Source organism: Biomphalaria glabrata, chromosome 5 (assembly GCF_947242115.1).
Source record: "Biomphalaria glabrata chromosome 5, xgBioGlab47.1, whole genome shotgun sequence".
Classification (NCBI taxonomy): domain Eukaryota; kingdom Metazoa; phylum Mollusca; class Gastropoda; family Planorbidae; genus Biomphalaria; species Biomphalaria glabrata.
In genome coordinates, this window is record NC_074715.1 from 33043119 (window position 1) to 33070753 (window position 27635).

Here is a 27635-nt window from a genome sequence, read left to right on the forward strand (position 1 = left end):
CGCAGAGCTCAACTACGTCTACCAGTATTCACCCATGGTTCACGATCATCGCGGTTGGCATACTATTATCCTTTACATCGATATATAAAATCATCTCAGTGTGAGAGAAAAAAAAAACGTACGTGAGAAGTGTGACACGCTGCACCTTTAACTAAAGTAAGATATTTAAGAAGCTTCAATTTTTATAACCTGCCATTTATGTTCGCTTTAATGTTGTGTATGTTCAATTGATACTGTTCTGTTGTAAAGGCCAGTAAGTGACTCGTAAGTTGACCAGTACTTATAATGAAAAAAAGTATACTTTATTTTTAATGCCTGCATTTGTACACTTCAATAATTTATAGCAGTAGTCAACATTATACTGCATTTCAATAACGATTTAGTTGATTCTACATCCCAGTGCACATACATTCTAATGACCTATACATTCGTTTATTCTAGATCCCAGTGCACAAACATTCTAATGACCTATACATTCGTTTATTCTAGATCCCAGTGCACATACATTCTAATGACATATACATTCGTTTAAATCTTTCTAGCCAGTACATGGTACTTTAGGTCTTGTACGGTATAAAAGATAGTTCAACTGCCACAATGAACATTCGCCACTACATCTACTCTTACTAAAGTATTACAACTACATGAAGTGAAGAAGAAACTACATGTTCATTCAGCTGCCATTTATTCTGTCTGATCTTGAAGAAAGTCCTCCTCTCACTCGCCTGGACTCAAAAAAACATATTTGTCCCCTCCCCATTTTCCCCAACACGGCCCACACACACATCTGACAACAGCTTGTAGGCCGTCGTAGCTATCCTAACGTCCACGCTTGAACAGATGTGCAGAGGTGACACCACAAATCCCGCAGTGTGTAAGGACAAGGGAAGGGTGGAACAAGAAGGGGGGGGGGGGTCACCAAAAGCGATGAAAGACTCAACACGGGCCATTCAAAGCCAACAGTTCGACCAAGTCCGGTTATCTTTTAAGCTTGACGAGCAGATCGGACGATGAGTGAAAATATTAATCTCAGTTCTTACCAACTTCATTTGCAACGTTCAAAATTAATTCTATATGTAGTAAAAAGGGTTATATATATATATATATATATATATATATATATATAAATAGAGAGAGAGAGAGAGAGAGAGAGAGAGAGTATTCTTAGTGACAAACTTATGAGCATTTAACGGGGGAGAGAAAAACAAAAGTAAAATAGAGTGAGAGTGGACTTAAACAGAGAGTATTATAACAATGACTTTTGACACAATTTGACTAACCTATTTAAAAAAAAAATAGTCGGCAGGGAAGGGGAGGTCAACTTCCGATTAAGAAAAAATATCCAGAAGAGATAAGAAAAAAAAAATAAAGATGGAAAAATAAAAGTAAAAAAAAAGAAATATCCCAGACGTGTAGATAAATGAGCAAGTGTGTGTATAAGTGTATTAGTGTGTGTGTTAAGAGGGAAAGGGGTATGGAAAAGTGTGAATCTGAGTAAATGGGAGGTGGGAGAGAAAAAGAGAGGCGGGGATGCCACAAGACAAGTTGACGAAGTTGAAACGTTAGGTTACATTGGCGAGGATCTTTCACATTCGCCCGTCCCACTCTCAGCCCTCTCTGTCTCGAACACACAAATGCATGCAGGAATAAACATATACACACCACGCTCACACAACAACACGCTGGCGCACGGCGATGACGTGATAGCGGTCACCGCAAAGTGTCCTGGGTACTACGTAAGCACATTCGGTGCAAGCTTAAAGACAAAAGCCGAGGCTGGTGGCGGTGCTCACAACGGTGAAGGGATGTACGTTTTGTGGATCGATTACAGATTGCTGCTCGTCTGATCATCAGACCCCAACTAACCAGTTTACCGTAAAACTAAGTATTTGTGAAACACTGAACTGATACTGAACACACATAAAAACAAGACAGAAATGTATTCTTATATGAAATAATATTAAAACTAGTGTTAAGCATCTTATAAGTTTATTATAGTAAAAGAATTTTTAAAAAGTGAAATATATATTACCGTGCAATTGTTAGCTGGGGGGGGGGTATACACTGGGCAATTTACCCTTAAGCAAACGTTATCTTTATACTAAATTTTTGACCGAGATTCTTGAACTTAAATGTAAATGTATAGTTTTCTATTATTACAATGACATGCCTTTTTTTTTTTTGGGGGGGGGGGGGGGAGCAGGTCAAAAGCTCTCTCTGCTCCGAAACACCCTTATTTTTCTCATGCCTAAAATTGAAGCGCCTATCCGGACCTGAAAATTAAATGACCGTAGAATCTCATGCCAACTTTTTTTTTCGTGCCTCCTCTATCCTGCTACCAGACTGACGAACAAACAATGGTCCACGTAGTGCATCACCGAAAGGCGGGTTCAGGTAAGCTAATGGCGCTTGTTGCAACCTCGGCCGTCTGCCTAGGTATATAATGTCTAAATAAAAAGGAGAGGGGGGGGAGGAGGAAGGTGGTGTATGATCTCTCGTGAAAACGGGAGAGAAAGGGAGGTTTTAAAAAGAAAAAAAAAGGGAATGGTGAAGATTGGCCACATGTACCTCTACCAAGTTTTCAGGAGTTTTACAGTAATCTGTGTACGCTACAGATTTCAATTGTGAAGCGTGTACATGTGTGTTGTCTGAACTAGATTGTACATAATACTAAGTGTGCTAACTGTCTAGGCCTACTTAAAATAAAATCAATATAATAGTCTAGTCATAATTTGGCATCTAAGTAAAGCGTCATTTATAAAAGAAAAGTAGATCATGAGTTAATGTTTTGATGACATATGTTACAAATTCATCAATTTAATATAGTTTATACAGTGCTAGCTATGCTTCGTTATACATCTTCCTATCTTATATGATACAGACGTTACTTCAAAAAAAAAGAAGATGATTACGTCCTACGCGTCATGCATTTAGTCATGCATATTAACCAATGACCTAAACTCTGCCAAGTCACTGGTTTTCCTGGCTAGTTCAGGCAACCCATTCCATGCTCTAATGCTCTCTAGGGAAGAAGGAGCTTTTGTACAAATTTGTCCTAGTATATGGAACGAGTTATGCTGAAATAACTGCAGCAATTTTTTTTTTCATCCTACAATGAAATCGTCCCGAAAAGGAAAAAAAAAAACAAGAAAAACATTTAAAAATTGCATTCTTTAAAAAGACAATACCTCCATTAATTTTTAATTTTTTTTTTTAATTAAATTTAGCTCAAATTCCAGGGTATCAAATTAGTGATGTTGACGCCCGTCAGCTTCTTGGGCGAACGATTCTACAAATTAGGCCAGCTAGCATTGTATAAAATATCTATTATTTATTAGTACGTTTATTACACGTAGCACTCTTTAAGATCTAGTCTAGATATAGATCTACTTGTACGTAAAAATATAATATATAGACCTAGATTTAGTCTCTAGCCAAATTTACTTTTATTTTTTACTTTGAAAACTTAAAATATACATCAACTGTTAAATTTCAAGGAAAATCGTTAGAGCCGTTTTTTTTTTTTTAGATCAGTGTCCGCCCACCCAGGTTCCTCCATGAAGGCGTGACTTATATAGAGGTATTGTAAAAAAAAAAACACTAAATAGCTTAGTGTTCAACTTAGAATTAATTTGTAATATTCAATTGAAAATTATTTATCCTTTTCAAGCGTAATATACTAATGGATGTCTAAAAATTTCATAACCTGAAAGAGATATATTTTGATAAAATTAAGTTTAACCCTTTAATCCATATTCATTAAAAATATCTTTAAAATGTCTATATTTCTTTTTCTTTTCTTTTATATTTTGGGGGGAGGGGGGCGGCACAATGTAGATAAAGTAAAAAATATAAATAGCTAAAAAGGTAAAAAATATAAATAGCTAGCTATCTTATTTTAAAATATTGATAAATAATTACAAACATTTTGTAATTACTCTGCAAAGTATGTTGATCTTTTTACTTGGATCAGATCGGTGAACACCCCCCCCCCCCCCAGTGGTTAAGGATCAGATCGGTGAACACCCCCCCCCAAGTGGTTAAACCAAATTAACAATGCACAATATTGTTATATATGCAAGCAAGTTAAAATATGCCGCAATGTTCTCATTAAAAAAACACACTCTAAAAGTATAACAGTCTCTTTCTCTACACCATCGGGAGATGTAAAAAAAAAAGCTAATCATGACCTATATAAATGTATAAAACGTCACCAAGGAAATCAGTTCATAGATCAAAATACACGCAGAGGCAGCCTCTCAGTTAAAAAAACGAGAACCCAAGACCGGTCAATGCTTATAGATTACAGGTCAATGCTTATAGATTACGGTGGTTGCTGATTTGTTTGGCTTAAAATTTAACTTTATGTTGGAAGCTACAATGTAACCTCATGTTGGAAGCTACAATTTAACATCATGTTGGAAGCTACAATTTAACCTCATGTTGAAAGCTACAATTTAACCTCTTGTTGGAAGCTACGATTCAATGTCATGTTGGAAAAAGGAGAAAAATAGTAATTAAATCATTTTTGAAATCATAAAATGGTAAGAAATAAAAAAAAAAATGGAAGGAAACTCGAATTTAGGTCTTTACTCTTGTACAACTTGTGTAAAGCACATTTTGAGAAGCAATATTTTAGTTGGTCAAAATGTACAGATAATTCCAGATCTCATCATTAAAAGTTTACTTTAAAAAGTCATCACTTTTCCCACCTACAAAATAAACACATATTATATAGGCATCTACTTACACACATCAAATGTGCATTTTCGAAAAACCCTTTAAAAATCAATAAAATCTTTGATGGATGCGAAGCAAAGACAGCCACAAAAAAAAAAAATGTCTTGTCAACTGGACTCTGTTTCTGTACTACCCCCCCCCCCCTTTTGTATTCATTTGCTAAAACAACTAGATCTAGATCTAATGTGTAGTGCATAAAGACAGTGTTGTGCTCTAGAGAATCGATCCGAAGTGCAATCAGGCCATCAGCCGTGTCTGTGTTTTGCAGGACGACTAGACACTCTCTTCTCCCCCCCCCCCCTCACACACTTCTCAAGGACCCCTCCCCCTTATGAATCTGTTACACCAGGATATGGTAGAAGTTTAATGTGTAAGTTACATTTTGCGCAACTTCCTAATAATTACACAATAGTGGCGAGAGAAAACAACACGGGAAGTGGGGAGGGTTACTCAACACGATTTCTTTAAAGTACAACGAAGGAAGGATGCTTGTATAATGCGCAGGAAATTTCTTTTACATTAGGGGTTCTCAAACGTATAAGATGATCTTTTTTTCCCCATTCAAACAGTAAAATGTTTTTCTTCACATTTAATCAAAATTTGTTGAAGTACTCATTCAATGAAGCTAGAAAAAAAAACTGTTACGTAGTCTCATCAAGGAAATGATGAACTGGATAAATCATCATCATCATCATAAAACTCCATTAGAGTGAGGGCTTGAGAGGCTCAAATCCTCTCTTGCTAAAGCCCTGGACAGAAACCCTGCTGTATTGCGTAGTGCATGCATGTCACCATACAGGTCGAGAATTTTTGGTTTCCCAGACCTGTCGAGACGGAGATCAGCAAGTTTGGGGCAGTCAAACAGAATATGAGGCACGGTTTCCTCTTCTTCCCCGCAGCGGGGGCACCGTGAATCGAAATTTGGCCATAGCCATGAGAAATGAGCCAACGGGACAGTGGCTTGTCCTGCACTGTGCTATAATAGCTTGCTCAGGCCTCACCACGGGGAGGTGCGGTCAGGGCGCCTCATGCACTCCTAGACTCTTTCCATTTCTGTTTTTTTAATTATAGCCAGAGCATGGTGGAAACTTACAGCGTTTTCGGAGGGTGGAATTTGCCCTTCTTGATGGGCTAAGGAGTCTGCATTAGTGTTGCCAGTCACACCTATGTGACTCGGTACCCACTGCAGTATTACAGGGGTGCCATAGCGTTGCTTTATGCTGTGTGAAGCCATGATGACAGTGTCGATATTGGCGGGGGCCATGGTTAAGGGCCTTGCAAAGCATGTAGTACAGGTTTTGAGTCAGTGACCATAACAATCTGTGTTGCCCTCAAAGGTCCCTCGCCGAGTTGAGAGTCAATGACTTTTAAGGCTTCACAGACTGCCATAGACTCCGCATCAAAACTGCAAACACTACCACATGGTCCAAAGATTTTGACTGAGTCAGAGCCAAGAAAGTCGATGTAGGCTCTAGAGCCTGCTCTTCCAGAATCTATCGATGCCGACCCAGCAGTATATGCAAAAATGGCACTGGGCTTGAAGGCGTTAATGGTCTCCAGTGCTAGAATTTGAACGACTTAGCTTAAAGGCATTAGGGCCTACTAGGTTCAAGCGTATGTCTGGGATCGGTGGGCGACACCAAGTGGGAAGGGGATGAAAACGTTGAATGTTTTGTCGGTTGGTGGAGAGGCCAGCTTTATCAGATAGTCTAGTGGCATGATGCATAAAAGACTGCATCTGGATACTCTTCTGCATCTCCAACCATCCACTAGTTTTCTGGCTGGGAGGTATTCATCCAGCCTTTTATACCGCTCATAGCAGGTCAGTACTGACCTTTCCCTCCTAAGGTTTAGTGGACCTATATTAGCCATTATTTCAGCCGCATTTAGTGGGCTTGTCCTAAAGGTTCTACAGACAAATCTTGGTGCTTGGGACTGTATTTAATCTAGTTGTTCAAGAGCTGTCCTAGAGCCATAGATTTGCACAGGTAGGCTGTAGTCTACCTGTGATCCGACTGCTCCTAATCAGAGTGATCGGATGTGGAGGGAGAGCTGGAAAGGTTGCCCGCGAATGCCAGTCCTGAGCGTGAATAGACAGTCTTGGAAGTGTTTATTTCTAGCCTCCATTTTTGTGTGTATGAGAAGAGCGTATGGAGATCTTCTTGCAACACTTTCTGTATAGAGGTTGCGCTCTTTCCGGATTTCCAAAGGACAATATCATCAGTATATAGCAGCTTTTAGCATTTTAGCTGAGCCGGTAGGTCATTCATGAAGGTCGTGAAAAGGACGCATGACAGGACGGATAAGTAAACTATATAATGCTGTTCAGACCAAGGGTAGTAGGGAGTATTAAAAAAAACTGGACCGACATATGGATGACCCAAGTACAGAAAGGCTTTAAGCCTCGAACTTTCAGGTAGCTTCCATGAATCACTATAGTAGCAAATGTCCATATGGTCAACCATTAAACCAAATACCTGGTCAGCACCAACTTTAGGTCTTCAAGATATCAATTGAAACAGATGAGGTCTTTTAAATATCAATTGAAACATTAGTTCTTTTAGATGTCAATTGAAACAGATAGCTCTTTTATATATCAATTGAAACAGATTAGGTCTTTTAGATATCAATTGAAACAGGTTAGAACTTTTATATATCAATTTGAAAAAAAAATGCTAACACAAATTATGCTACTACTATAGAAAATGAGATGTCTTACAATATTATAGGACAATGTGATGCTTATGTCTAGTGCCACAAATGACTTGACACAACCTGTAACTGCCTGACATAGTGACTATGACACACCAACTCAAGCTAAGATCCTGAATTAAATCATAATTTAAGAATGGGTTATGTTCCCATGAGAACCCAACTCTAGCTCAAGTAGACAAGTGAGTAGACCACAAGTAGAAATGCACTACACAAGATGTCTATCTAAGCTTCTTTTAATTCTTTAGTTAACACAAATTATAACTAGTTTCACTACAGAAAGGAAGATGGAAATACTTTTTTCCCCTCTAACTATTATCAGGGACTTTCTTTACAATGACTTAGTCCAAAATATATTTTCTGCATGGCTAACACCATTGAAAAATGTTTATCTTGTACACACTAATGTATTGTTCTAACACCCAATGCAAAAAAACTAAAATACTGTCTCCACTTCCTGAAGTAAAGTACCCTTTTCAGTCCTTGTCATATATATGGGCTGATGCCGGTAAAGGTCATCTGTTTTATGGAGTGTCATGTGACCAGCACAACCATTAACGGACTTTACTTTCCTTAACTAATGCATCTAATGTCAGGTACCCATTGAGTTTGGTCATTTCATGAGCATCCTAAAAAATCATGAAGTTCAAAATGTCAATATTCACTGTGATTCAAACACAAAATCCTTTAGTTGGGAAGCCAAGTGCTTTGTCACAACTCCCCCCCCCCCCAATCCCTAACCGTAAACTAGAAATGTCTTTTTTTTTCTCCAAGCCAAAGAAAATGTTGACATAAATCCCAACACTTAATCTGAAATTAAAGCCATGCTGCAAGATCTTAAAAGTCACTTTAAGATTTAGTATACAGAGACCATCACAATTAAAAATGATGACCACTACAAATTATATGAACAGAAATACTGAGAAAACAGTGTCTGCAGACTAACAGAATAGATTAAGTTACTTACTGGTGCCATGCCATTTACACTGTACCCTGAATTTACAAAACCCTGAAAGTAAAGAAAAATTGATGTAAAAGTCTTCTATAATATTAATAATGAAATGAAGCCATTATCTCATTTGTCAATAATGCCAACAAACATTGTGTTTACTATAGAGAGAAACTCACAACAACTATAACAAATGATTTTAGTTAAAGATATGTGTGTGCATGATTAACAACAACTATAGAAGAATTCAAAGTTGTATGTATTAATGGGTTATCAGAAAAAGTGCAAATCTTTGGAATAATAAATAGCACATAGCACATAAGATAGTGGGTGTTGATGCTACCTATGAATGTAGGCTACATGTATCAATAATTAAATTCTTACTTAAAATATCACGTTTGTAACCCAAAATAAAGCTTCTCATCTGCAATTATAAGGAGCAAGTTAACCAAATGTAGGACAGCATAGATGACTTAGATAAACTAAACTTAGCGACATTGTTCGTACAAGAATAAATTGACAAGTCGATTTGCTAGTAATTTATACAGAATATCGTCTTATGGCATTTTGTAGCATCGTGGTAATTCTTTCACTTTGTATGTTGTTGTTTTTTTAACGAATGTTATTGTTTTTTAACTGGACTTCAAAATATTTTTATTATTTCAATACGGTGTGAGGGTGAGAATGTGTGCAACTGAGAAAACAAGTTGTGACGACGAGTCCACTGTTAGTTTTCTGAGAGGGGTGCCGGGTTCCTTTGGGAGCGTGTTGATAAAAATCAATTCTTTGCCTTTGCTTCCCCCCCCCCCCCCCCCGCTTTACCGTAAACACTTGAAATATATGGGACACAATACGATCGCCAAGAATGTTGTGCCAGGACAGAAAATGGTTTTACGCGATACACTGGGCTTGTAAGCCTGACTCACAGACGTGTACATTCACAAAGAGATGTTTTACTGTAAATCCAACTATCGTAGACCAATCAATATTCATTGAATTTTACAAAGACATTTTGCGATGGTTGGTTGTTCTAAGGTTAGAAAAAAAAATTGTAGCGTGTCTAACACTTTAAAAAAAAATAATTTAACAGATACCATTTAACGAAACCATAAAAGTTGTTTAAACAACTCTACCGCAAGCGTTAATTACCTCTAAGTATATGTTTATATTTAGTACTGACCAGACGCAGTAATATGGAATGCAATGCATCGCTTGAAAAGCGCTAGGTAAACCAGAGTCTGCAGGGTGGAAAGATTAACATTTTGTTTTAAGAGATCATAATTAAGGGGGGGGGGGGGATTGCACAAAATATATAGTCTAGATCTGTTAAAGGGAGAGAAACGGAGAAAAAGAAGGGAGGGGGGATACTTGCTCTACCTACACGTGTTGTAAACAAATGTTAAAAATAAAACAGTCAAAATGGGTCAGTGAAATATACAGACGTTGGGTGACACTGGTAACAACAAATCCATGACGTGATGCGATCAGATATTGTGCCTACAAATATTTAAATAAAATCTACATGGCTTTGCTTGGTGCGCAAAACGAAAAGAGGTAATATTTATGGGATTTCCAGTTCAATGTAGGCTACCAATGGATGACTTTGTAGACAAGAGGCATATTGTATCAATTAATAATTGTACTGTAAGCAATGTAACAGGCACATGTAGATAAAAGTGCTAACAAGACAAGATAGGTGGAAATAGAAGGCAAGGTCAATCTCACAGACCAAAGTAAAGTATGTCTTCTTGTGTGCACAATATAGTTCTGGTGTTTCAGAAGTATGCATTTTGAACTCAACTAAATATGCACATACGAATAATCGTCTTTATTAGGTCGGGTTCTACTTTAAAGACTATAATGTAAGAATAATTATTCATAAAAAAAACATCGCGATAATTGAACGTTTTGGAGTTGAACATTTTCTAGAGAACAAAAAAAAAAAAAACAACATATAGTTATTTCCGCTTGGTTTTCACTATACGCGTAGCACTATCTACATTGTATCTAGCTAGAAACGTCGCACCGAGGTAACACTTTTTTAAGAGACTTAAGGCAATCATCAAAATGAAATACAACTGCATTAGCGATCTACTCGCATATGACTGCGCTCTAAATGCATCAGATGAAGCGGGGGCCAGGCTTGCAAAAAAATTAGCCTATCACGGTAAATGGTAAAAAAAAAAAAAAAAAAAAAATTCTACATTAACCTCCTCTCAACAATATAATCACAGAACCAGACATCCTCAGCAAATGTAAAAACGTTTGTCCATTAGGGAAGTACAAATACAAAACTTAATAAAATACTCAGAAAGACAAAGATAAAGGCACATTCCTCGTTCCCTATGCTAGGACAAATTTGTACAAATGCTCTTTCTTCCCTAGCGCTATTAGAGCATGGAATGGGTTGCCTGAGCTAGCCAGGAAAACCAGTGACTTGGCAGAATTTAGGTCATTGGTTAATATGCATGACGAGTAGGACGTAATCATTTTCTTTTTTGAAGTAACATGTGTATCATATAAGATAAGATGTATAAGTACCATGATTACCATATTAGTAACTGGAAACCTAGATAGTGATGTAGACTTCAATGTTGCACGCGCAAGTGCTACCTGTGGCAAGCTGAACAAGTATGGTCAGGGAGAGGACTCATCTCTACAAGTCTACAGCGCTATCGTCCTTTCCTTTCTTCACTAGAGTCCTAGACCTTGTATATTCGCCACATCAAAAAGCCGATTTCCTCCGCTGTCAAAGATTCACCAGGTGATTTGGTATAACCACATACCAGATTTATAGAACGTACAGCTGCAGAAGCGGCCTTAGGAAGCGGCGAGTGGGGCCTACTGCACCAGGCCCCGCGAAATCTTTTGTCCCCGTCAGCCCATCTTACAAATATTCGTGGCCCTGATATGACACCCGACCAGGGCCCCACGCACTGCTAAGGCAGCTTCTGTACAGTTGTCACAGATTAACATCCCACAGCCAAAAGGTTCCAACTACGATGGGCTGGACATGTAGTCCGTATGTATGAAAACTTGTCTCTTCAAACCACTCTTTTCATGGGGATCTGTGTGGTGGAAAGAGGTGTCAACACACATGATATAAAGACACTCTCAAGAGCTCCGTTCCACGTTGGAAGCAAAGAACGCAGATAAATAAAAAAAAATCTGCATCAAAGCGGACAACTTTGCAACAGCCCCAACCTTCCACTGCCCTGTGTGCTTCAGGCTTTTCAAAGTGAGGATAAGACTCCATAACCATCTTCGAGTTCATAGGAAATGAGATTGTGCTCATATTAGACGAAGTAGGAGCTACATATGTAAGTAAAATCAAACAACAACAAAAATTGAACAGTATTACAATAGTGCAACTAAGGAATAAATAATGCCAGTTGTCTTCAGTTTCAAAAATGAAAAACAAAAATAAAAAAAGGTTCAGTCCAAGCGAGCTTGAGAAAATATTTATACATGAAAGAAAGAAATGGGGCGATAGAGTTGAACATAGAGCTTTCTACACTAGGCTGCAGTTCAATACAAAATGGCTAAATTTCAACTGAACTAGCAGTCCACCACATGCCAGATTAAAGGACTACTACGCCAACAGAGATCTGTCTTGAGACATCAAGGGAGGCTAGGCATCACTGTTTTAGTTAGTCATTATTTGTAAGAATTTGGTGTATGAACTATTTATTTCATCAATTTTTGAAAACGTATTGAGCACAAGAATGGTATTCATGTCTAGTGTTGTCCTACTTTAAAGAATCCAACAACTGAATGAATGTTTTACCCAAAAGGAAGAAGGTTAATTGGGTTATGCGTGGTAACCCTAACCCCTAACAAATTTTAAAAAGCAGTTTATTTCGATCTTACCACAACCACTATAGTAATTTTCTCCATCTATAACAAAGCATATATTAGTTTTTACCCACTGCCCTCACCTGTTACTTTTTATAGCAAATTTATAAATATTCTGTTTAGAATTTAGAAACATACCAACACATGTTCATTCAAATGTATGATTCAACTTCTTTCTCCCCCCACCATTTTAAGACTTTTCATTTGCAATATATGATATAAATAACATTTCATTATGTGTCTCACTAGCAGACCAATACATTTGTTAAAAAGACTAATGTAATCATGCAATGGGTCAACCAGCCCTGTTTAGAGGACAAGTGTCTATTGAGTTTCAAACAAACAAAGAATACCAGCTAAATAATTAGTTGATTAATTGTTGTTCATCATATGGTTCCAGAACAATAGGGTAACAAAACAGAAGATAGAAGGAAAACATTCAATACTACAAAAATACATGTTCAGGCTTCAGAAATCACTATTAGATATCCATCTGTACATAAACATCAAGCTAAGGTGAAAACATAAAATTTAACATAGCATAACTCCACAACAATAAGATGAACAGTCAAGTTTGAATATTATATTGCAAGCAAGTATCATTCTAATCTGTAAATGTCTGTCCCCATCAAATGATTTAATCTTGAAAAACTATTGCACAAAGTAATAATTTTAAAGAAGTTTAATTAGATGTCAATATTTCTTTTTGTTCAATTAGGTACCAAAAACACTCATAGTCTACAGAACACATGCCAGATAGCTAATATACATTTCACCTTGGCCATCTACAAAGATAAAATTTCTAGACTTAGTTACTAATTTCCAGACAACATAAAGATAGACAATATTCATTAATTTCTGCATGACATGTACAAATGCCAGAAGACCCAAAAGCAACAGCAGATCATGTAAGAGAAGTGTTTCATGGCAAATGGAGGGATACAAACAAAAATACACAGCCTGCATTAAAAAAAAAAAGCTCTTGAAGTAGAAAAAAAAAAAAGACAAAAGCATTATAAGAAGTAATGCTTTTGTGTAAAGCCTTCAACTACGAAATCAAAACTTGCTTGTGGACTTGTGTTTTGAAGTATGGTTCTCTAGAAATAAGATGCAGTATGATTGGCTTTTACTGTTGACATCTGCAGTAAAGAAACAACTAATGGGGAAGGGGAGAGTGTTGTGCAGAGTTTAATACTATTTTTCTAAAGGGTATGTCTTTTTAAGGTACATTGATATACTGTCAAGAAGTACAACTATCACTTTTACACAGGGACATTGCAAAGAACATTTAAAAAGTAAGACAGCAGAAAATAAGAGACCAGTTGACAAGTCATAACAGATTTTAGGAGAAGAGTTGGCATTATACAAATGATTGAAGAAGTTCCTTATTATGAATAAAATACCATGGATAATCTCACAAATGAACACAATCTCTGACTAACTTCCATACCACAAAAGGGTGGATCTTTTTCTTTATTCAACTAGTTATAACTTTTCTTAAAAGAAAAAAAAGTTGGATTCTTTTAAAGCCCTGGGAAAGGAGAAAGGTCATTATTAGTTTTGGGGATCTTGGAGCTCAAAACCTTCAAGAGCTATGGAATATTTAATTTCACCATATTTTGTGAAACTTTAGTTCTGAAACAAATGATGAATAAACAGGACATGTAACATATAGCAGCACTTTCTTTTTTTCAATAACATTTTCACCCTTGTACCATATTCTAGTGTTCTACATTTAGGTGCAACAGCTACTTTTTATCTTCTGAAAGGGAACTTTTTTGTTTTTTATATTAAATTAACTAACATTTTTTTCATACTAATTTTTAAAAAGATAATAATAAAAAGACATGTAATTGTCAAAATAATGTTCACATTATAATTATATGTTTTATGTGTTTTGTGGAATATTAGTTTACTGATAAAAAAAATAAAATTTAATCATTGCATGTGTTTTTGTGTCTCAACCACAGGTTTATTTAAACCTAGCCTAGATTCTTCAACATTCCCAGCTAATAAAACTAAAGTAAACCATATTTTTATAAAGAAACAGATCCAACAATCCAATAGTCCTTTTTGGCTCTATAGATTAGAGGCATTATAATCATTTCTTATTTTAGGCCCCCAATGTGCAAGTGGGCTACTAAATATGACTTTCACAATGATTTAAGGAACATCTATGGCAACTTTAGATTAAATCCTGGGTGTTGAGAGAGGTGGTCTTAGCAGTACAAGGATATAGAGCTGACAGGATTTGTAAATGTAGATTATATATAAATCACAACAAGTCACTGGTTGCCCCATTCAACACCCCAAAGAGCGCCACTGATGACAATTTCTATGGGGAACAAATATACATACAGACATCTATATACTATAATACTAATACCATAGGTCACTATTAACATTATAAATATTTGCCAACAAAAAAAAAAAAAAAAAAAAAATGCTAATAATTTAAAAATAAAATTTAAAGTAGGTTATGGTTATTTACTGATATTTCATATATGGAACATTGAAGAACTTCCATGCAATGTATTTTATTTTCTCTTCACCCACCAATAATAAGCCAGTGGTTTTCACTAATCCTTCAACATGCTATTAATCGACTTCCAGATTTTGGAGTATGAAATGTTACATCAGGTATATGCTTCAATGGACTTGAGGGTGTGCCTAGTGAGGGACAAAGACTGGCAGATCGACAACTCTTCGTCCGCCACACACCAGTCAGTACATTCTGCTGTTTGGGTTTGTACAATTAAGTTTACATCATGTAGCCTTGAACAAAACCAAATGACGGACTTGGACTTTGCCGATGACATGGCACTACTCGGGGCTACAAATAAATGCATACCAGAAATGACGGAGAGCCTAGATAGAGGGGCACCCAAAATTGGTTCTGCATAAACTTGGATAACACTAAAATTTAGTGAGTAGGACATGAGTGCCCCCGTCAGACTTGGCGAGTCAAAGCTTGAAGAGTTGGACAAGTTCACGTACCTTGGCAGCATCATAACAAATGATAGTGATGCCTACCATGAAGCAGCATGTTGAACAGGAAAGGCAGGGAGCATTTTCCAAAGGCTGCAGCCTATTTGGACAAGCCAAGCCATTGGACTTGAGACAAAAATACACTTTCTCAACACAATCGTCATCCCAACCACAACATATGCACGTGAGACATGGAAGTCATCAGTCAAAATTGAGAAAAAACTAAATGTGGCTCAACAAAAATGGCTGAGATTTTGGGAGTCAGTTACTCAGATCGGGTCTCAAACAAGGAAATCCTATGCCGAACTGGGAGTCGAACACTTAGTGAGGTTGTGACAGAGCTTTGCATGAGGTTTGCGGGACATGTTCTACAACAAAATAAACTACGCATACCAAGAGTTGCGATGACATGGAGGCCAATAAGAGGAAAGCGCAAACAGAGACATCCTCGTATAACTTGGCGCCACACCTTCATGGAGGACCTCAGAACAGTAGACACCAGGTGGGAGGAGGCTTCAGACATTGCCAGATCTTTGTGGAGACAGCTTAACGCCCAATGTGCCGAAAGGCGCTGGAGGACCTAAGTCTAAGTCATGTGGCCTTTCTTTGTGATCTTAAAGTACAAATCCTTTTGAAGAGATAGCTGCCGTGTCATGTGGTTAGTGCTCTGGACTGTCTCAATGGTCCTGAGTTCAAACAATGCCAGCCGCCATCCTACGTAGGGTTTGGGCTAGGATGTAATAATCTTCAATTCTGAAGGAACATTCAAAACACGAGTAAATACAAATGTAAACATAAAATACAGAGTATTTCCCATGTTGAAATGTAATTTGAACTCTGCTAATCCAAACCATTTTTTACTTGAGTGCTAATCCAAACCATTTTACTTGAGTGATAATCCAAACCATTTTACTTGAGTGCTAAACATATCATTAACTATACTGTTTCTCTGTAGATGGTTCATGTTAATCTAAAGCACTAAAAAATATCACAAGCATTTAGCACAGAATATAGAAACTACTGGCTGCTAGTATAAGATTCTTTATTCATCTTTAGTTTCAAATTCCTTATTAGAAGATTAACAGACACCAGTTGCAATGTTAGAAAAAAGCAACAAGTTACAATAAAATCTCTACCATTTACACCTGTAACAGTAGCCCAAAGTTTAGGAGATAAAATTTACAAACTAGACATTGACAAGTCTCAGCCAACTGTTTTGTATTGCTTGTCTTAGCGTACAAGTAAATGGGAAACTAAAATATATGTTAACTATTAGGCACATAAAAACCTATCAATTTGTAAAGCAAGACTATCAAAATGAAACTGACATTGACAATAAGTGTTAAATTCAATTTGGGTAAAAATTGTTAATGAAAAAAAAAAAGTCAAGGGAATTTACAAATGATTTTCTTTTTATTTAAAATAAGCCTGCTACTTTAGTTTTCTGTTGTGATCCTAGAGTTTAATAAGGGATTATAAGAGGCCTTTACCCTTAATGTATCCATAACCTAGGTTATCTGTTACTGTCTAAAAATGTTATTAAATAAATGAATCAACAAGATATCTAGAACCTAACAGTTACCATCTGAAGCGAGTCGTAAAGAATATATTGGAACCATGGTGACATACAAATGATCACAATGCCATCTAGATCTAATTAATCTGTATTAAAATATAGATGTTTTAAGTGCAATCCTACCTTTTAACCCCATTTCTGACCATCATACATATTACTAAGCAATACTAGATTTAATACTGAAAACATGAACATTTACAAAATAAGACTCTATTAGCCTGTAACGTTTCTTACTCATCTCATGGTGCCAGGTAGTGCGGTCTTCGACCTAGCTGTGCCACTGGCACATTATAAAACAAAAGATACCCCTGCTACGCTACAGTTGTGTATCACCTTGAACATGTGTTAATCTGTCAAATAAAACGGCCTGCATTACAATGCTACCCCACACTAACAATTTTCTAGCTGTCAAATTCCCCTTTTTTTTAAGTCTCTTTCATCCTTCAATGGAACGACCTGCAAACCCATATTATGGAGTGTGCACCAACACTTCTTAGTCCCTACAGTTGTGGTCTTATCTACCTGCATTATAATGTACTTGTATATTCAGTGGAGCAGCCAGTATTACAAAAATATCTCTATCACTTTTTACATATTTATTTTTATTTTGTCAGTCATAGATCTAGATAGGCACCTTATTTAGAATAACTCCTCTTTACAAATCATATTATACACAACCCCCCAACACACAAAACATGTACACACTCACACTTTTAATAGACCCTTAAATTCAATGTGACAATTTTTTAGAACTTTCAATTTTCGCTTTAGAATAAAGTAAAGTGCTTGGTTTCTGAACCAGGGGTCCTGGGTTCAAATCCTGGGATTTTGAATTTTGTGATCTTTAGGGCGCCTCTGAGTCCACCCAACTCTAATGGGTACCTGACTTTAGTTGGGGAAAGTAAAGGCGGTTGGTTGTTGTGCTGGCCACATGACACCCTGCTCATTAACAGATAATTCTGTTTACATATTTCCAAAGAAACAGATAACAAATTTTTATGTATTTTATCGTCCATGGCAAGTTGGAGTGATTATAAGTGATCAGGATAAAGAATTTTAGATAGTAGATTTACATTAGTGCTATATGACTATACACTACAAGGATTGCTAACATGACCCAAAAGATGTAAATGTTATCAGAACACTGACCACAAATCAACAACTTTTCACAAAAAGAGATGCTCATTTCAAAATACTTACATAATCGTGAAATGCTTTCGCTTCACTACTGTGATCACAGGTTTCTCTCCTCTCTGGAGCAGCACAATATAAATCCCAGAATACACTACAGAAAAAAACAATGCGTTTCACAATTGTTTCAACAGATTCCTTTATGACTAAAATAAAAATTGCAAAATTTAACAAAATATTTTAATTGTTTAGGAAAGTTTTAAGATATTTCAAAGTCTAAGCACATCGCACATCAAGTTAAAAGTAGGAACTTATTATGAACAAAAATTATGAACATAATGATAATGTAATTGACTTACCACCACCATGAATGAAGAAACCCTGGTGGTTCACCTAATGTTATGTTTTTTTCCCATCTGATCTGTAAAAAAAATATTTAGAAATAAAATATATAAGTATCAGCCTTGTATACAATATCTACAAGTTCATTGAGGTTATAATATTTTTACACAATATAAACAGAAAGAAAACATATCGACAGAGTAGAACAACCCTTTTAAAAATTTCTCTTATTTATAACAATAGATTTAGTTCCATGTCTTATCTTTCATTAAGTACAAATAAGTCAACTCACTTCTGATAAAAATGTCTGTGCTGATTTTTGTGCCCCAACATGAAGTAAATATTCATAAACGTAAAGCGCAAGCCTGCAAGTAGATAAAACAAAATAATAATGTTTGATAATGAAGATAATGATCTAAATCTATAAATGTGTAGGCCTTTTCATTTTAAAAATATTTTACTAAGAGTTTAAATTATGTTTTGGAATCAATCAAATCAGCTGTTTTAAGGCTTGAAACAGGGACTAAGGGACATCACTCGTAATGTTTTAAGTGGACCCGGTTCACTGACTTAGATCTAGTCTAGAGTAGCCATACTTTTAAAAGTGTTTATAATTTGTTTACATCTACTCAAGCTAACAGAAGTAATCATAACATACATCAGATCTATGTAAAATGTTGCTTATTATTGTTAAAGGAAACATCTTTGAACCATCATTATTGGTAGTTGTTAGAGAAAAATAGACTACTAATGAAATAACTGGTTGTAAACTTTCACGGGTCGTGTGTTTAATAGCTGTAACAGCTATTATAGTAATAGTCGCTATGTTTGAATGGGGCATCCTCGTGTGCAGGTGGAATCTTGTGTACGAGAACAAAGGCGATTAATATTGGTGGGGAGACGTGATGATGGCGTAAGGTACATTAAAGACACCGATAGCAAATGTAAATAAAAACATATTTTACTTACTTTTCTCTTGCTTGAGCATCCGAGGGGACAGTAGAACCTTTCCCTTTGGCGTACATGCTGAGAGCTGAACTGTCACGCACCTGTCAAGCCATCAAGGACGACACTGACCCCGTTGTCTTGCCAACATCAACTAGACCTGTCAGTTGCCTTTATTTGATTGGTCGACCAAAATAGCACAATTGCTGTGCTGCAAAACCGATTTTTCACTATCCTCGCACAGTTCGGCGACAAAGACGCGTTGGCGACTTGCCAGTTATCTAGTTTGATCGGATCCTAGTAAAATTTTAGCTTCCCGCTGATTGTTTATGATCATTGCTAGATCTATAAATTAATAAACTATAAGACAACTGCATGAACACTTTTTATAGATTGAGGTTTAAAAAAAAATTAATTTGGCAAACCAGATGGAGCTTTTCTAATTTAAATAAAAAAAAACTTTTTTGGCTTTTTTTTTTGGCCTTACTAAAAAAAATGCCTAACTTGTTAATCCTTTTTTTTTTCTATACTAGCCCTAGATGTATATTAGAATATGTTTACCAAAATTTTGTCGCATTTAAGAGTGAAAATTTGGTAAAAGCAGGCTGTACTTTAAATAAAATTTTAATTTTCTCAATATTAAAAATAACATTTGTTTTTCTTATTGCAATGATCATAATTACTTATATAATTCAATACAAAGGTGGAGAACATTTTAAAAAGTATTTCTTTCAATTAATTTGTAATGTGTATTTTAGGGACACTTCGCTTAAAACAACACTACAACACAACATTTGCTAGAGGTGCAGATTTCAATAATACACTTAAACATAGCTATGACCTATATTCTTCGAGATTTTGCTCAATAGTTTCTGAAGTGCTGCGAGACTGGTTGTTGATGGACGAGTCCATTAAGCAGGGAGAATGTCTATTTTTTCCCCTTCTTTACGTTTTATTATTATTTTTTTTTAAATACTTTTTCCCCTCCTTCTTCCTCTTTTCCCTTTCCTCTACTTCAGAAAGTTTTTATTTTTACTTTTAGAAACGATTTTTTTAGAGAAAAATTACATAAATTCATTTTTCACACAGTAATCAACCCAGTTAAATCGTAAATAAGATCCACTTTGTAACGAAGCAAAGTAAAAGTTGTGATTTCCTTATACTGTTAGTCCTACTGATTATTACATTACAAAAGCAAAAGCATACAAATAGTGGGATGTCTAACGGTTGCTCTACTTAGCATCGACCCGCCAGATGATGTGATCAAGTAACAAGTCAGTCTGCACTTTCCACATGGCGGCAGGTTCGATTTCTCGTGATGAATTCCAAAGCCTGGTAAAAAAATTTGTCGATATATCCAACAAAATCGATGATAAATGGCATTTGGTAACTGCGAGTGTAAGTGACCAGCACTAACCTATATAATTGTAGTGACATTTTCAAGAAGTTATGAATGTCTTAGACCGAAATAAAGCCAGCCTTATTTAATTGACACATTAATCGAAATAGGTTTCTCTATTTGATATAATGACGATATAGTACTTTTTTTTTCTCTCTTTTTGGCGCATTAGCTTGGCAGTATACTAATCCACCTTACATTTGACTAACAGATTTCGAAGTTGTCAGATTATTATAGATATATAATACCCCAACATTTAGTGTCTATGAAGATAATATATGCATATAGAGAGAGATATTTAAAGGGTTTTGTGTGGGCTCATTTTTAACCAGGTCAAAAGGAAAAAGAAAACATGCATGTGTAAATAATTACGCAGATTAAAAAAAGAAAACGGGATAACTCAGTTTTTAAAATATACTTAGTTATACACACAGTTATTGCCCTTACACTATTTCCAAATTTATATTTAAAAAAAATGATTTCATAATTTTTTAATTTTATTTTTTACAGAGCAGCACTTATATGCTCAAGAAAATGTTAGCTACCACAGTGTGCTGTAACAGACTTGAAAATATAAGCAATCAAATGGTTTCAGATATGGAAATTGAGAGTTTGGTAATACAAGCTTGTCTACAATTAAAATTAAATTACTTATATTTGATAGTTTCAAGACAGGGATTGCCAATATTGTTTTCCATGCACCACTTTTTTTTTCTTAAGGCATTACACAAATGCTTACGATCTTTCAGTCCCTAAAAGTATATGTAAGTTAGTTTGGACATATTTGGCAGCTGTAATTACCGTGTATAGTCATTTAATATATATATATATATATATATTTATATATATTTATATATATTTATATATATTTATATATATTTATATGATAGTGTGGGCAGATGTATCAGTTGTAGAGTCATAAATAGTCATCCCCTGCTTAAAGATGAAATGGCTATCAGCTAGAAATAAGGTTTCAACTCATTCAGGAATTTTCTATCAATTTTCCTAATAGATTTTTGAACTTATTCTTGAGTATCTCCAGGTCTAATGGGTAAAGACATCTAAATACTATTGAGGTTAGTTAAGTTGCTGGCTACTACTGTAAAAAGAGGGGGTACATTTTAATGGCAGTATTTGAAAGTTCATTCACAGTTAAGACACTCTTTTTACAAAGTTTATATCAACTCAATCTGTCTGTCTGTCTGGTCAAAAGTTTGTACCTTATTTCCCTCACACCCAATCTTGGATCAAGTTAAAATTGTGCACAATTATTTCTTTTACCAGATGAAACAAGAATAAATTTTTTTTAAAATTTGTTAATTAAATATTGGTAATTATTTTGTTTGGTATCTTGAACAATTAGTTAAATAAATATTGGTAATTAATTATTTTGTTTGGTATCTTGAACAAGGGAAATAAATTGTACTTGACTAGTGTGGTGGTATAAGTTGAATTAGTCCCTTTTACTTTGTATAGAGAAAAGTTTGAAACTAACAATAGATAACTATAAAACCTTCTATTTTCATTAGCCCATCCGTGGCACATTGGTTAGTTTATTTACTTGAGGAGACTTTAGCCATTAAGTTCGAATTCAGGTCAATCAATTTTTTTTTTTTAATGCATTAAAATGGCGATCACAGTAATATTACCCAGATAACCGGTTCTTTCTACACCCACCCTTTCCCAACTGGTCCAGACAAGGGATATAATCATAGCGTTTCTTCTAAATGATCTTTGTAGTAAGTTTGACCCTTTACAATTTGCCTACCTTACCAAAAGGGTAAAGGTGTAGACGATGCCATCCTAAATATTTTAAATTGTGTCTACAAACATCTTGACTTACCTAACACTTATGTAAGATTGTTCTTTATTGATTTCTCATCAGTTTTTAATACCATACAACTTCATTTACTTATTGAAAAAATGAAAGCATTGAAGCTTAGTCAATATATAATACTATGGGCTAATGAATTTTTGACCCAGAGACCTCAGAGGGATAGGGTAAACAATTTAATATCAAATGCACGATTAGTTAACACAAGGGCACCCAAGGGGGCTGTGACATCGCCATTGTGGTTCATTCTGTACACCAATGATTTTCAATCCAATAGTCCTTTTTGCTCTTTCACAAAATTCACTGATGATACGGCTCTTCTTGCCCTGCTCTCAGAGAGCTCATACGTAAATGAGTATTTCAGAGAAATAGAACGCATTGAAAAATACTGTAAAGATAGTTTTTATTATTAAATGTAAAAAAAAAATAGAAATGATCATTGATTTTCATAGGGAAAAGAAGGAAAATGATATTGTTTTTGTCACTGGAGAGACCATTGAAATAGTGCAAACTTTTAAATACCTTGGTACTTAGACAACAATTTAAATTTTACTGCAAATACTGATTATATCAGCAAAAAAGAGCAGCAGTCTCTTTAAAAAAATGTCAGCGTATAATGTCAGCGAAAAGGCCTTTGCTATGTTTTATCACACTCACATCTGCAATATTTTAAGTTTTAATATAACTGCCTGGTATGGCAATCTGAACATTAAAAATAAAAATAAACTTCATAGAATCCTAAATACTGGTGGTAAAATCATTGGCAAAAAACAAACCCCATTTGGGCCCTGTTTGAGACAAGTATTCATAAAAAGCTTAAAAGATTCTAGAAATAAAAAATCAGCATTTGGGTCAGGATATTGTTATTTTACCATCACAAAAGAGATACAAGACATAGATAGCAAAGACAAACAGACACAAAAACTCTTTTGTTCCCCTGGCAATCAAATCATTAAATAAAAACTATCTGATATAAACTTTTCACATGTAAATTATGAGTGAGTCTGGTGTGAATGTATAATTTGGTTTTCTATAATTATAATGTTTTGTTTGGTGTAATGCACAAATTGTAAGACAAATTTCCTTATGGATAATAAAGATTATTATTATTTTTATTATTATTATTTAGAAAGTTAAAAGCATGAAATTGTACTTAACAAAAACAATTGGTAAAAATATTTGTAATTGCACAAATTTGTTATTGTTAGTCTAGATCAGTGATGCCCAACCTTATTCATCATGTGGGCCATTTATATTTCCGACACTCGTGTCGCGGGCCACATGACCGATAAGGTACAAAAAACGAAATGAAATTGACTTGAAACTATTTGATTAGAAACTTACATTAATGATTAGACATTGGAAGTTTTTCTTTTTTTACGCGTCAGAAAGTGGCTTCATTTCTCTACTTCAAATGTGAGCAACATTGTAGCTAGTATTACCACCAACTCATTTTCTTTTCTCTTTTTCATAACTTTCTCCATCAATCCTCCAATCTCTAGAAGTAGTTAAACAATCTTTTATTTGCGGCTCATACCAAGAGTGCTGTCATATTTGTTCATAATACTGTTATACATGTGGTTGTTTTTTTAAACAGCCACATTTTATTTACAAATCAAATATGTTGGCATATTATCATGTTTCAATAGCAAAGATCCGTTCACTTTTGCTGGTAAATTCTACATTTAGAGTCCCATTTCGTAAACGAAAAATGATAAAGGTCATGTTACAAACCTATCAGAGAAAAGTGAGAGCCCTAACATTTGTAAAAATACATTTTTCAACTTTTTTTGATGAAAAGGGGGGGGGGGGTTGTCTGCAATTTGTGCTGACGTTTCAGCGGGCCGGATAGAACCACGTCGCAGGCCGGATCTGGCCTGCGGGATGTACTTTGGGCACCACTGGTCTAGATCTATTACAAATGTAATTACATAGCTCATCCAAATTAATTGATACAACTGCACTTTAAAAAAGCTTTATTTAAAAAAAAATTATTTTTATATTTTCAAAAAGCAGTCATAGATTTTTTTCTTGAATATTTTTTTTCCCATGAACATACCTAGTGTTTTTGTTTTTATATGAACATTGTGTTTTATGGTGTATAAAAAAAAAGCAACTTCAATTGCTCACTAAAACATTCAACCTCTTAATGAAATTTTACATGCTAGTAACATTATATGCATTTTTTCCCATGCAATGTTGCCATGAACAAAATGTTATCATTGATTTATATCTTTTTTTTTTAATTTGTTCAGTGTTGTCACTAAGAATACAAGGTGAGATGATAGCTATGGGATATTTAGGGACATAATAATAAAATGACTACATGTGATCATCTGTCTTCTCCTTTCCTTTTTCACATAATAAAAGTCTTTTTTTTTTCCATTCCCAAATTTGTTTGATACAAGAACATACTATAGTTAATAAATATATTTTTTTTACTTGGTTTTGATTCAATGGCAGGAAGATGTCAGTTGCATGCCAGATGTTAGTGAGAGTAAAACACTGACCTATGAATATCATGTTGTTTACAATGAAAGTTATGCTGTTCCTGTCCTGTATTTTAATATCTTTACAAATGGTAAATATTATTTGATTGACAAAATATCTTTACATTTGGGAACATAAGGTAGCTATCATAATTCTTTTGTTCTCCCCTTTCTGATTTCATTATTTTTTCTCAATAGATGGTAGATTGTTACCTTTAGATGAAGTTTGGAGTCAGTGTCCTACACACTATCAAACACATTTAAAAGACAACAAATGGAGCACTCTGACACAGCAGGTAAGCTAGATGAATTACTTTGACACAGTAAGTAAGTTAGATAAATCACTTTGACACAGCAGGTAATTTAGATGAATCACTTTGACACAGCAGGTAAGCTCACACTTTAGACAACATGGGAGAACCTAATGTAATTGAAGAGTCAAGTTGCTAAAAACAATGGTACAATTAAGACCATAAGCAACTTTTTTTTTGTGGCCCCATACTACATTTGGTCTATTCTCAATATGTGATCCAGAAATTATACACTTGCACTCCTAGTTGGCCTGTCCTATGCCATTTTCTCCCAGTTGTAATTATCAATGCTGTAAATATCAATATGAATGTGCTTTATGTCATGCTTGTGTAAGTCTAATATATTTCCGCAAATGATATTCAGTAGATCATTTGTTCTTCATTAACACAATGGCATTCACAGTAACATATACTCAATCTTGTATTTTACCACTGAAAGTCCTTCATATCACAGATTATACAATCTTGTAGGTGACCTCTGCAGGTCAGTCATACTCACAGATTACACATACTCACACCTAAATGGCATTTACAGAATTCCTTACAACTCTTGAATAAAAAAAACTGCCTTTTTAGTCTTGTTTTTAAAAGGATTTACACTGACACACATACAGTATGCATACTTCATTTTAAAACAAAATGGCATGTTGTTTTTTTTTAAATCTAGATACAAGTTTTAAGTACAATAAAGAGAATAGTGTAATCATATTCACCTTGTTACAGCAAGTATACAGGATAGGATGAATTGTAGGCTATTTGTAATCTTGTTTTTAAAATAAATGGTACATTATAAATATATTTTCTTAAAGTATACACATTTAATTTTAAAGAGAAAGAACACTCTTTTAGAGGCTCATAAGTAGCAATTCTATGAAAGTCAAGCACGATGAAGATGATAATGAAATTGAATTGTCAAAGTCTTTCTTTTTTTTTTGAGAAAAGTACTATGTGAAGCTTTAAATTACCTTTTTTAAAAATAAAACAAAAGTATTGATTTCAATATTGCATAATTACTTTTAAAAACAAAGGGGTTTATTTGTATAGAAGCGAGAGTAGCTTTTTTACTATCCAGCATGATTAAGATGAGGGTGAAATAGGATTTTCAATAATTATATGATATCTAAGCATGATTGAGGGACAGACAAATCACAATATTGACAATGCTCTATAGGATTACTAAAAAAGTTATATTAGACTTAAAACTTTTAAAAAATCAATTTTGTTCTTATCAATCAATAATTGTTGTAAACAATCTTTATTATACCTCAAGTTTCCCCAATTTTATTGCTTGACTCAAATGTTTTAAAATTCTTGAAAGAATTTTAGTTTTCTTTGTGTAGATCACGTCTACAAAATAAATTTTAAACAAGGAAAAAAAGATTTTGAAATTTAATAAACAGTGCCTTGTCACTTAACATAATAAAATTGCTGATAATAGAACTATGTATACTTTCAGGAACATCCTCTACTTGGGCGGCCATTTTTACAACTTCATCCATGTCATACAGCTGATTTCATGGCCCAGGTCATATCAAAGTCAAGTCAGAAAATGTAAGTACTGCTACATTCTGTGCCCATCTTAGAATTTAAAAAAAATGGTGCATCAATTAAAATTTAAAAAATTGTTTATTTTTTTTTTGGAGGATATGTTTCTTATTTAATTAATATTAAAATTAACAAATCTGTCTTTATACACAAAAAATGGTACTAATTTATTAAATGTATTTAGTATCTAATAAAAAGAAATCATTGGATCCATATGTTTTTTTATGTTTAATTTTGGTTTTTAATTTCAGAAATTATTTGGCTTGTTGGCTTAGTACTGTTGGACCAATGGTTGGTCTGAATATCCCTTCTGATTACATGTGTAAGGATTAAATGGAATTTGGCCTAATCGTATCTTTAATTCATACTGTAATGATCAATATTTCATGCATATTCTTATCTTGAATAAATTGTTACAATGTTATGATGTTGTTGTTTTTTTTGTAATTTCTTCCTCTAATTCCATTATATAAAGTCTTATTTGTTTTTTTTTTAAATATGGTGCATTACCATTGTAATGTATTTTGTGTGTGTGTGTGCTTACGTTTAAAGCAATTTTAAGACTTTTGAAGACTAAATCCTTTCCACAATATCCCCATAGATTGAACAAAATGTTGTGAAAATTTTTTTCTTTATTATTTTCTATCAGATATTTATGATGGTTGCAATGACTGAATGAAAACTGCATGTTTTCAACATAAATAATTTAATAAGTTATAACAGAAATAAATGGACATAATCTAAAAAGCTGCCTTGTTGACATTGTAGATGTATGCAGAATCACTTACACTAACAGCAAATAATAATGATCAGCCCCCC

The 27635-nt window shown here is 34.6% G+C and overlaps 2 protein-coding genes across 8 annotated transcripts in view; one reads left to right on the forward strand and one right to left on the reverse strand.

Annotated features, from left to right (window-relative positions):
* The window catches only part of LOC106066186 (single-stranded DNA-binding protein 3-like), a 68320-nt gene extending 48749 nt beyond the window's left edge, over positions 1 to 19571 (reverse strand). For 2 of the 5 annotated variants that reach the window (XM_013225188.2, XM_013225178.2), the window contains exons 1-5: positions 19263 to 19571; positions 18586 to 18658; positions 18311 to 18372; positions 18021 to 18105; positions 8420 to 8461 (exon numbers count right to left, since the gene is read on the reverse strand). In XM_013225188.2, the coding sequence (XP_013080642.1) occupies positions 8420 to 8461; positions 18021 to 18105; positions 18311 to 18372; positions 18586 to 18658; positions 19263 to 19318 (318 nt within the window). In that variant the 5' untranslated portion in view covers positions 19319 to 19571. The remainder of the gene's footprint in view (positions 1 to 8419; positions 8462 to 18020; positions 18106 to 18310; positions 18373 to 18585; positions 18659 to 19262) is intronic. The other 3 variants (XM_013225164.2, XM_013225159.2, XM_013225171.2) reach the window with 3 other exon arrangements.
* Positions 18953 to 27240, forward strand: LOC106066221 (ubiquitin-like-conjugating enzyme ATG10). Of its 3 annotated transcripts, none has more exons than XM_056030873.1 (6): positions 18953 to 19015; positions 21148 to 21252; positions 24935 to 25052; positions 25159 to 25256; positions 26728 to 26822; positions 27068 to 27240. In XM_056030873.1, exons 1-6 carry the CDS (start codon positions 18968 to 18970, stop codon positions 27147 to 27149), a joined length of 546 nt encoding a protein of 181 aa, XP_055886848.1. In that variant the 5' UTR covers positions 18953 to 18967; the 3' UTR covers positions 27150 to 27240. The 3 variants fall into 3 exon arrangements, with proteins under 3 accessions (XP_055886848.1, XP_013080660.1, XP_013080653.1); XM_013225206.2 differs by lacking the exon at positions 18953 to 19015 and adding an exon at positions 20228 to 20573; XM_013225199.2 differs by lacking the exon at positions 18953 to 19015 and adding an exon at positions 20230 to 20636.
* Positions 27241 to 27635: the final 395 nt, after the last annotated feature.

Bases quoted from the DNA above. Each gene is read 5' to 3' on its own strand.
- LOC106066221 (XM_013225199.2), top strand. From the start codon at position 20,532: ATGGCGGCAGGTTCGATTTCTCGTGATGAATTCCAAAGCCTGGTAAAA. The intron at 21,253-24,934 runs GTAATACAAGCT...ATTCAATGGCAG, and splicing joins ATATGGAAATTGAGAGTTTG to GAAGATGTCAGTTGCATGCC. The intron at 25,053-25,158 runs GTAAATATTATT...TTTTCTCAATAG, and splicing joins TTTTAATATCTTTACAAATG to ATGGTAGATTGTTACCTTTA.